Source organism: Schistocerca serialis, chromosome 7 (genome assembly GCF_023864345.2).
Source record: "Schistocerca serialis cubense isolate TAMUIC-IGC-003099 chromosome 7, iqSchSeri2.2, whole genome shotgun sequence".
Classification (NCBI taxonomy): domain Eukaryota; kingdom Metazoa; phylum Arthropoda; class Insecta; order Orthoptera; family Acrididae; genus Schistocerca; species Schistocerca serialis.
The window spans coordinates 18,762,413-18,774,586 of record NC_064644.1 but is presented as its reverse complement, the minus strand read 5'-3'; the positions used below and the strand labels follow the sequence as shown (position 1 = coordinate 18,774,586).

The 12,174-nt window shown below is 36.5% G+C and overlaps 1 protein-coding gene across 2 annotated transcripts in view; it reads left to right on the top strand.

Annotated features, from left to right (window-relative positions):
- The window catches only part of LOC126412621 (septin-2), a 56,546-nt gene extending 49,126 nt beyond the window's left edge, over nt 1-7,420 (top strand). For both annotated transcript variants that reach the window (XM_050082291.1, XM_050082292.1), the window contains exon 9: nt 6,822-7,420. In XM_050082291.1, coding sequence (XP_049938248.1) covers nt 6,822-7,001 — 180 coding nt within the window. In that variant the 3' untranslated portion in view covers nt 7,002-7,420. The remainder of the gene's footprint in view (nt 1-6,821) is intronic.
- Nucleotides 7,421-12,174: the final 4,754 nt, after the last annotated feature.

The window sequence follows — 12,174 nt, the reverse complement described above, 5'->3', positions numbered from 1 at the left end:
TCCCCTTTGGCAAATGTATGCAACGATGGTTCAATTCACCTGATACAAAAGGTTTTTAAAACCAGTGTGTTTAGCTTCAAAGAACATTGTCCAAAAGGTCAGCACCATTTCCAGTCTTGTTTGTGAGCCTGCTAAACAATGGCTCAGTGCCTCAGCTATATGAGGTATAGTCACCTTTACTTGTTCCGTTACTTGTGTTTCATCCAGGACTTACCAGTACAGTATTAACATGTAAAGTGACATCTATACTTAGCAGCCTAATGGAAGATTCTCATACTTCATCATCCACTGGTTAAATCAGTCAAACAAGAAAAGTCGTTATTGGGTTGAGCAGCTCTGAGCAGCATTCCTGGTGATCTGCTTCATTCTGTACTTAGAAGTATCTTCCAGAATGACAGTGTTCTTGATATCCTGTAAGTATCAGTAGTTGACTGCAAAACTCATCAGTGGTACAGTTAGTGGGAAAAAGACAAAAACAAGAACTGGAAGCAGATATCAAGATGAAAATGAAATTAACATTACACTTTCCAGTGACGTTTTAAAATGTGTCTCAAATGTGACCGTAAACAGTGAATGTAAAATTTATTAGTCCATTTGTGGGATGGATTATCTGTAAAGAAAACTTTGTTAACAAGAAGAAAATTTCTTGATATATTTGTCAGAAAATGGGATGCGGAAGAAAAGAGAACAATATAACACCAGGGAAAAAACCAGAAGATTAATAACAAAGTCTACCACCCATTTCTTCATCAGTAAAAGAGGAAATAAAAAAACAGATCAGTCATTAAACATTTTACAAACCTAGTAGACATTCATAGCTGCCTTTTACATGTGGATTATAGTAATTAGCAAGTTTGAACACCACACATCAGCTTTGAACTAATTTACAGCTTTAGCATTTGCTATGGTTCAGTTATCATTTTGTCGGGTAAAGCCATTTTTCTGTAATTTCTCTTTTTAATGCTTCATATCATTATACGGTGTCTGTATTACCTTATACGGTGTCTGTATTACCTCATATGGTAAACTACACATTTGTAACTTACAAGGGAAACTCCCTATCACGCCCCATTCAGATTTAATGGTAAGATAGCCCAGTGGATCCTCCTCCCGTGAACCATGGACCTCACTGTTGTTGGGGAGGTTTGGGTGCCTCAGCGATACAGATAGCCGTACCTTAGGTCAACAATAATGGGGAGGGGCGTTATCTGTTTAGAGGCTAGACAAACATGTTTTTCCTGAAGAAGGACAGCAGCCTTTTCAGTAGTTGCAGAGGCAACAGTCTGGATGATTGACTGATCTGGCCATGTAACATCAACCAAAACAGTCTTGCTGTGCTGGACTGCGAACAGCTGAAAGCAAGGGGAAACTACAGCTGTAATTTTTCCTGAAGGCATGCAGCTTTACTGTATGGTTAAATGATGATGGAGTCATCTTGGGTAAAATATTCTGGAGGTGAAATAGTCCTCCATTCGGATTTCCAGGCAGGGACTACTCAGAAGGACATCGTTACCAGGCGAAAGAAAACAGACACTTTACAGATCAGAGCGTGGAATGTCACATCCCTTAATCGGGCAGGTAGTTTAGAAAATTTAAAAAGGGGAAATGGATAGGTTAAAGCTGTGTAGTGAAGTTCAGTGGCAGGAGGAACAAGACTTCTGGTTCAGGTGAATACAGGGTTATAAATATAAAATCAAATAGGGGTAATGCAGGAGTAGATTTAATAATGAATAAGGAAATAGGCACACGGGTAAGCTGCTATGAACAGCATAGTGAACACATTATTGTAATCAAATAGAGACGAAGCCCACGCCTACCACAGTTGTACAAGTTTATATGGCAGCTAGCTCAGCAGATGATGAAGAGATTGAAGAAATGTATGACGAGATAAATATATTTTCATATAGTGAAGGGAGATGAAAATTTAATAGTCATTGGGGACTGGAATTCAATAGTAGGAAAAGGAAGAGAAGGAAAAGTAGTGGGTGGGGATAAGGAATGAAAGAGGAAGCCAACTGGTAGAATTTTGCACAGAGCATAACTTAATCATAGCTAACACTTGGTTTAAGAATCATGAAAGAAGGTTGTATACGTGGAAGAGGCCTGAAGACACTGGTAGGTTTCAGATAGATTATATAATCGTAAGACAGAGATTTAGGAACCAGGCTATAAATTGTAAGACATTTCCAGGGGCAGATGTGGACTGTCTACAATCTGTTGGTTATGAACTGTAGATTAAAATTGAAGAAACTGCAAAAAGGTGGAAGTTAAGGAAATGGTACCTCGATAAACTGAAAGAACTAGAGGTTGTAGAGAGTTTGAGAGAGAGCATTAGAAAACGATTGACAAGAACAGGGGAAATACAGTTAAAGAAGAATGGGTAGCTTTGAGAAATGAAATAGTGGAGGCAGCAGAGCATCAAGTAGGTAGAAAGACGAGGGCTAGTAGAAATCCGTGAGTAACAGAAGAGAGATTGAATTTAATTGATGAAAAGAGAAGAGATAAAAATGCAGTAAATGAAGCAGGCAGAAAGCAATACAAACTTCTCAAAAATGAGATCGACAGGAAGTGCAAAATCTGTACAAGGGCGATGTACTTGAGGGTAATATTATTAAAATGGAAGAGGACGTAGATGAAGTTCAGATGGGAGATACGATACTGCATGAAGAGTTTGACAGAGAACTGAAAGACCTAAGTCGAAACAAGGCCCCAGGAGTAAACACCATTCCATTAGAACTACTGATAGCCTTGGGAGAGCCAGCCCTGAGAAAACTCTACCACCTGGTGAGTAAGATGTATGAGACAGGCAAAATACCTTCAGACTTCAAGAAGAATATATTAATTTTAATCCCAAAGAAAGCAAGTGTTGACAGATCAGAAAATTACGAAACTATGAGTTTAATAAGTCACAGCTGCAAAATGCTAACACAAATTCTGTACAGATGAATGGAAAAACTGGCAGAAGCCGAACTGGGGGAAGATCAGTTTGGGTTCCATAGAAATGTTGGAACACGTGGGGCAATACCGACCCTGCGACTTATCGTAAAAGATACATTAAGGAATGACAAACCTATGTTGCTAACATTTCTAGACTTAGAGAAAGCTTTTGACAGTATTGACTGGAATACTCTCTTTTAAATTCTGAAGGTGCTAGGGGTAAAATACAGGGAGAGCAAAAGGCTATTTACGATTTGTACAGAAACCAGGTGGATGAGAGTCAAGGGTAGAGAAGGGAGTGAGACAGGGTTGTAGCCTATCTCCGATGTTATTCAATTTGTATATTGAGCAAGCAGTAAAGGAAACAAAAGAAAAAATTGGTGTGGGAATTAAAATCCATGGAGAAGAAATAAAAACTTTGAGGTTTGCTGACGACATTGTAATTTTGTCAGAGACTGCAAAGGACCTGGAAGAGCAGTTGAACGGAATGGACAGTGTCTTGAAACGAGGATATAAGATGAACATCAACAAAAGCAAAACGAGGATAATGGTGTAATCAAATTAAATCAAATGATGCTGAAAAATGGGATTAGAAAATGGGACATTTAAAGTAGTAGATGGGTTTTGCTATTTTGGAAGCAAAATTGATGGTCGAAGTAGAGAGGATATAAAATGTAGACTGGCTTTGGCAAGGAAAGTGTTTCTGAAGAACAGAAATTCGTTAACATTGAGTTTTGATTTATGTGTCAGGAAGTCTGTTGTGAATGTATTTGTGTGGAGTGCAGCCATGTGTGGAAGTGAAACATGGGCGATAAATAGTTTTGACAAGAAGAGAATAGAAGCTTTGGAAATGTGTTGCTACAGAAGATCACTGAAGATTAGATGGGTAGATCATGTAACTAATGAGGAGGTACTGAATAGAATTGGGGAGAAGAGAAACGTGTGGCACAACTTGACTAGAAGAAGATATCGGTTAATAGGACATGTTATGAGGTATCAAGGGATCATCAATTTAGTGTTGGAGGGAAGCGTGGAGTGTAAAAATCGTGGAGGGAGAATACAAGGCATGAATACGCTAAACAGTTTCAGAAGGATGTAGGTTGCAGTATTTACATGGAGATGACGAAGCCCAGTGGATAGTCCATCAAAAACTGAACACAGATCAAACATGAAAACAGGAAGAAGGTGTACTGAACTGTGAAAAAAAAAATGAAAAGAAACAGTGAAGAGGCCAAAATTTACAAATCCAATATTGAGAGGCATTGCACAGCAGTGGCATCATGGTCATGTTGTCATGTTGTTGGTCTGCAAAGCGGACGAGCTGTGTTCACAACTCCCTTGAACCATGTATTTTTATTTTATTTATTTATTTTTTTCACAACATTAGGAATAGTGCATCCAATCATTGAAATGTTTGTTCTCTTTCTGTAGTCTTGGCAGTTGTCATACTATACGTTGGTTATAAAGTATGAGTCGTGGTAAGAATATGTTATTGTCCCTAGTAAATGAGATGAATAGTGAAAGCGGGCGAGGTACCAAATATATGTCTCACGGAAATGAAAACAACAAATAAACAGGTTTGAACTATATTACAGCAAAAGAATTCAAGATTCAAAGCTTTCAAAATGGAACACAATGTCAAAAACATTAGAAACGTGTGCTTTGAAAGAGTGCAGAGAAACTCTGTGATTGTGAAACTTTTGCGTTCATTTATTGCAGCGTATGTGACAAACTGTTATTTTTTCATCATTTCCGTGGGAGTGATCATATTCACATTCGTACAAACACTGAAATCTGGCAAGGAGGCATATCTCACTCACTTTACCAGGCGTACGAATTAGGTGCATCAGTAAGAGATTCCTATCATATGACACATGTACTGCCCCTAATGCAGTGTATGATACAGCTGACATGTTTCCATTGGAGGATTCAGTTGACTTGTCACCTTGTCATCAAATGTTTGTGGTTCTTATTTGAAAGCCACTTCCTTTCGGCTACTAATAGAGTAGTTGTGCAGAATAATTATAGGTCCCTTCCGTATACTTCGCTGTTGCAAACGGACATTACATTGTGACACAGCCACAAATTTGGGGGGGGGGGGGGGGAGATTGACACGAGGGAGCTTTAAAAGGGCTCATCCCGCATGGCGGTTCAGCACCGTGACTGCTTAAGCACGGTGCCGTAGCTCTTGCATGCTGCCCTATGTTGCATGCTTGCTCTTGGACCGTTCACTGTTTTTAAGTTTTTTTTACAGTTCCGTACACCTTCTTCCTGTTTTCATGCTTGATCTGTGTTCTGTTTTTGATGTGCTGTCCACTGGGTTCTCTTACCACTAAATGTTTCCCTTGTTAGTGTTGTGAAATTTGAGTTGTCTGTATCAGTAACAACTATTTTCAGTTTTGTTAGGTAGAATTTACATCTTCATAGTATTGTGAATATAAATCAAATACGAACTGGCTTTCATCTTTCACCCTGTGACAAAGATGAAATTTTGTTTATCATGACAAAATTGTCCAGTACCTGCTCCTAAACAACCTTTATTGTTTGATGTCATACCTTTACTTACTTGTAACTATTATTTATGCTTGCATAATTTTCAGTATACTTCTTGCAGGTGTATCACAATATCTCTCTTGTCTAGGTGGGAGAATTCATTTCATGCATTGTGAATATCATGCATACAGAATTCGTGGTGTTAATGTCTATAGTCAGTAGTATAGTAGTACTAAGAGCTGCGCGGACAAAAGACATGGACATAGAAATTTGGTCATATTGAAAGAGATTCTACAATGCACTATTACAAATTATTTGTTTCTTATGTGTTTCTTAACTGCCTCTGCTCTCATGTAAAGAATTGTATTGGTGATTTTGTGCCTTGTTTAAACTGACTGTAAAATCCATTGTGGAAAAGTATACTTCTACTACAACTTATAGAAATGGAAATATAACGTCTCCTTTGAGTGTGTGTCACAGTTATAGCAAGTGTTTCATCCAGATATTTGAATTACTGGCATTACCCCTTAAGGAAGCTTGAGTGCAATTTTGCTATCCTCAGATGTCTAGACTAAACACTGAGTGCACCATATGTATAATATATTGGCTGAATTTATTGCTGCGTCAGCTGCGTCATCACCAGCTGCATCACCACTGTTAATCTTCAAATTTTTGTTATGTGGTATAATCCAGTGGATGAAGGAGACCCACACCTTGAAGTATCCTTCGCACATTTCTTTATAATGAACAAATTTACCAAAGCTGTTGCAGAGAATTTTTAAATGTAGAGTTTTAATTTTATTTCCTCTATCCCTATATTTCAGGCACATGATTACAAGTAAGTAATTCTTGAAGTGGACTATGGAATAAATAATTCTTCATATATTTTCATATTGCTAGAGAATGATGAATATATAGCAGGCTTCTGGTGTGTCATTCTAGTTGCAACTCTTCAATTTCTTCAGTGCTCATTTCCACTGGTCTGATAGTCTTATAGTTTGTTTTCCATTAATTTTGGTCCATTTCCTCACCCTTTGTACCTGTTCCCTGTGTGCATTTTATTTCCAGTATTCTGTTCAACATCAGACACTGGAACTACTGTAGGTAAACATTACAAAAGATACAGAGTCGGGTGGTGAATTAAGTACTTAACATCAGTTTTTCGTAATTGAATGTGTAAAGTATCAGACTTAATAAGACACAATGCAGAAAATATATGATAAGGTCACTATTTGCGTACTTTTTCCATTTAAGCACACCCATAATTCTTAACAGTGTTTAGTATCCTTTGATGGAAATATATCTTTGATTTATATGGTGTATTTTATTAAGTTATCAGCTAATACATTTCACTTTACATTGTTAAATACTTTTTTTCCTTTATGTTTTAGCTTCATGCAAAATTTGATAAGTTGAAGAAGGAACATGGTGAAGAAAAGAGGAAACTGGATGAAACCAGAAAGAAGCTGGAAGATGAAATAATTGAGTTTAACCGGAGGAAGCAGCAGTATCAGCAGCAGATGTCTTCCAGTCACCACACCCTGACTCTTGGGAAAAGCAAGAAGAAATAAGTTACATTACACATTACCTACAATTTTATAGCATATACAATGATTTATTTATGCAGAGATATTTATATGTGGAATTTATGAATTAGAGTTATTTTATTAACATCAGTAGTTTTATATGGATATTGTATTGCCTACTTCTTCAAATTGCACTCGGAAATAAGTGCACATCATTTATAATATAAATTTCTATTCAAACATTGCACATTCAGTATTTTCATACTAATTTCTTTGCCTACCTATCTGTGATATCTGCATAGAAGTTATCATTTTATCATTCCAGGTGATTATTTATTGAACTGTAACAGTATTTTATTCTGATGTCATTTTCTGTAGTATTTACTATTATGTTACTGAAAAAAGTTGTTCATTTTTACCTTTATATCAGTCTCAAATAAAGTCGTAATTTGCAGCTGTAGAAATAGTGTACCTAACTACAAATTTCATTGTGTTGGTAATAGATTTTTGGAGGGAGGGGTAGGAATTCTGTATGCAAATCTTCTTGACCACAATGAACAGAATGACACAAATTTAAAACTATTTATCAAGGAACTATTGTCTAAGTGTAAGGAAATATCATGCAAGTGTGTACTAGCAATGGGACAAAATACTGTGACTACAATATAAACTGTGTCTATCAAAGACACCCTGAAACTGCTGGCCTGGCAATCAGTGCACACCAAAATAGTTACCAATAGAATTTTATGGCATTCTTCTCAAAGGAAGCTATCCGGTTCCTTGCTAGTTCCTGAGAGGGGGTAAAGAAGTGTAAATTACCATATTTACCCAAGTATAAGGTGGCTCTTATTATAAGACAACTCTCTCTCTCTCTCTCTCTCTCTTTTTTAAGAGACTTCTGGAGAAAAATTGGTTTTTGACATATTCTGACTAATAAAAATGACAAACTGTTTTATTGACATATGGGGGACATTTGAAAAGTCTGTGCAAGAATAAAAACTACTTACGTGTTTGAGGTAAACCTTTTTTATTTTTTGACATATTCTCATTTCAGATTTGTACACTTCATCCAATGCTGTTCTAATTTGTTAATCCCTTCTGAAAATAGGAATTGCCAAAGTTTCCAAAATAGCTATTACTTGCTGCAATCACCACCTCGTTTGAATAAAATCTTTGTCCAACCAGCCATTTCTTCAAATTGGGAATAAATATTAGTCTGAGGGAGCCAAGTCTGGAGAATAGGGGGGACGTGAAATGAGTTGGAATCCTATTTCTAATAATTTTGTGACCACAGCTGCTGAAGTGTGTGTTGGTGCATTGTCATGATGGAAAAGGACTTTTTTTGTGGTCCAATCGCCGGCGTTTTTCTTCCAGCTCGGTTTTCAAACACTCCAGTAATGGTGAATAATAGGCACCTATAATAGTTTTACCCATTTCCAGATAGTTGATGAGGGTTATCCCTTGCAAATCCCAAAAGACAGTCACCATAACCTTTCCGGCCGAAGGAATGGTCTTCACCTTTTTTGGTGCAGATTCTCCCTTGATAACCCATTGTTTACGTTGTTGTTTGGTCTCAGGAGTATAGTAATGTATCCATGTTCCATCTACAGTGATGAAACGTCACTTAAAGTCCTGCAGATTCTTCCAGAACAGCTGCAAACTATCCTTACAACGCTCCACACGATTCAGTTTTTGGTCAAGTGTGAGCAGTCACAGAACACATCTTGAGGATAGCTTTCTCATATCCAAATGTTTATGCAAAATATTATGTACCCATTCATTCGAGATGCACACAGCACTAGCAGTCTCACACACCTTAACTCTTCTGTCACCCATCACCATACCATGGATTTTATCAATGATTTCTGGAGTCGTAACCTCCAAAGGGCGTCCAGAATGTTCAGCATCACTTGTGCCCATGTGGCTACTCGGAAAATTTTGAAACCACTTGTAAACTGTTCTAATCGGAGGTGCAGTCTCTCTTGATACATTTTGCATTTCATAAAGTAATGTTTAATCACCACACGAATTTCTTTTTTGTCCTTTTTTTTTTATAATCGCTCGACTTCCTTGATTCACACAAATGCCAAACAAAAAGAAACAGACTAATATGGCTGAACATTGGTGTGCGTTTTTTCCAAAGATGCTACTAACTAAACATGTCCTTCGATACGTGACGGACTTTGCACGGACTTTTCAAATTCCCCTCGTAAAGTATCTGCCTAAAAAGTTTGCATTATACCTATTCTAAATTTGTCTACATTTTGATAAGACAAGAAGAAATAAAATAAACAAATGAAAATAGTTTACATTATTTTGCAGATTGTTTTCTTTTCTAAATTTTTTGCTTATTAACCATGTTATATGTGGAGTCACTATTTTTAACAATAATAATAATAATAATAATAATAATGGCACAGCTGAGAAATTTACATCTTTGTTGCTACAAATATTTGGCTGTTTCTTGCGACAATTTTGTGATTTCTGGGGTCGTGGTTACCACAGGACCTGAGAATGCAGCTATTTTTATGCGAATACGTATCGGATTTTACTTCTATACTAATGTGAGAATGTTTCAATGTCACCTGCTTCCAAACATATTGTCTTCCTGCCGCTCTGTCATTGGCTCTGTACAACAGTCTCTTTTTTTTTTTTCCCCATCACGTCACAATGAACATTGACAACATTGTAGCACAAAATAATGACGTACGCCACTGCCCCTATAAAGATTTTTACTGTTTCCTGCAGAAAGGAATACTACTGTTGAATATTTAATCAATTTTGAAGCCAGTTCCATTCTGACTACAAATGGAGTCAGGCAAATTGCAGTTTAAATGTGGTAGATGTTACTAAAAATACAAAGTGGCGAGTATGCATTCCCATTGCTGGCAACATGATGTAATTTTCTACCAGTTCACTATTGCCCTCCCCACTCTCATTTAGTTGTCAGCCAAGCTGGTATCACTGTTCCTTCTCCAACCCTTCCATAGTGTGTTGCTAGAACAACTGTGAAACACGGATTGCAATATCTTCCAGGGTACAAGTCATGAGACAACAGCAACAAATACATAAATAAAAGATTGCAATCATGATTTAGTCTGATTCTCGAACATTTGCTCGTCCTGTTGTGACGTTCACTTGTTTTATTTCTTCGATGATAGTCCTAGATGTCAATGTACTGCGTTGTTATACTGGGAGGGGAGGAAAAATAGGGGAGGGAGGGTGGAAGTTCAATACTGACTACTTTAAATTATGTAGCCGACAGTTGCACAGTTGCATTTCACAGTTTTGTACTTTCACAAACATCAGCATACTGCTACAATAGTTTACCGTTGAATATCTATGAACAGTAAAAACTTAACTGCACAGTTTACAGTCCTTGCAGAATAATACTTTTAAGTATTGAACAGATACTGTCATTGTTTTAACACACGGCCTATTGTGTTACACTCATTCCACTACTAAGTTGATGCATTATTGTTGTTCTAACCAGCACAGATTCCTCGTCTGAAAATCTGCTGTGGACTGACTGACTTGAACCCAAAAATAAGGCGTTTATATATCATCACAATAATATGTTCTGAAACTATACTTTGTTTAATACTAAAGTTACAGAAATTACAATTAAAATGTACCTCATTCAATTAACTGAATACATTGAAAAATTCTTTCTTTCTAACAGTTTCTTCTACTGCAAGGGCTAAGCCAAATTATTTGTTTAAATGATGAAATTAACAGATATAGTTACACAAACAATACTTTTGACAAACCTGGTAATTACTTTGGAATTAAGTAAGGGCTGACTTTGCTAACATCCTTTAGGAATACTATTAGTTGTTCCTCCAAATGTTTATAATTAGTACAGAATTTATATTTGTTTGTAAGTCAACAATAGAATTTATGTTACGAAACACTTACTGATTTCACCTTATAACAAAAGTATTAACTAGGAATAATCAAAGTAAATTAGAAAATCAATTACATACATAAAACTAAGCACAGAATTAGATCTGGTGGTATATTCTTTAAGACTGAGGCCCAACCTTTCCCTTTTATGAAAATGCAGATTATACTCACGTATGTTAATGGTAATTAGTTAAAAAATGAATTTAAGGAGGCAAAAGGTAAAAAGGAGAGGAAGTAAAAAGATCCCAGCTTGCTTCATCACACCCTGATCTACTGACATCTGCTGGTACTATCTTCATGAGTTTTGCAACTGTAATTTATTCTCACAACAGTTACAATCATTTTAATATGGATGTTTTGATTTGTTAGACATTTCATACTGGATTTATGTCTCTTCTAGTTTCATGTGACTGTCACCATTATGTTCTAAAGCTGATTAAGAGCCGGGAATATTTTTACCCAGTATTCCAATACATATGTGAACGACTACTGTATTTCTCATTTGCAACCTGCTTAATAAATCATTACAGTCCCTCATAATCAAATAAAATATTGATCTGGGTTCAGACTCAAGTAATGTATTTTGAAGAACGACATTTCCACTATGGGATGTGTCTTTATTTAAAAAGCAGCATTAATAATCCATACAGGTATGAGAATTTTGTTGCAAAACTACTCAGATCCAACAACCACTTGTAAGGTGATAGAATATAGTGCTGTTTCCATCTGTTTTTCAAAACTGTCAAATTTTAAGCAGATCAGTAGAGTACTGTTATGGCTAATTCATAGTTTATTGAATATCTCTCATGCACTAGTGTTACATGAGTCAAATGTCGTGTGATTGTTCAAGCAATGCTAATACTGTACGGAGCACTTAGGTGTATCGGAAAATCTTGAACCTGTTCGAATGCAAGTATTATTTGCCCGGCTCTGCCCTTCTAAATTTTTCAAAATAAATCTCCATGTAAGATCAGTATCCAAAGCCTCATATGAATACGAACGATAACCCGTACTTGCTATGTTAAACAAAGTACAAATATTAACCTTGGTGGCAAGAGTTTAATTTGCGAATATAAGACAACCCTGTATTTTTCGAATGACAAATTTGGGAAAAGAAAACTCGTCTTGTAGGTGGATAAATATATGGTAATTGTGGAGGCCAGAGAAGACATTGTGTAATTCTCTCTCTCATCAGTCCAGCTTAGGCCAGTTATAGCTCTATGTCCTTAGGTTATTCAGTTCATTGCTGGGAAGAATTGCTGTGCAGTTGAGTGAAGGTGAACATGGTCACCTAAAATTGTTTGGTTATCTT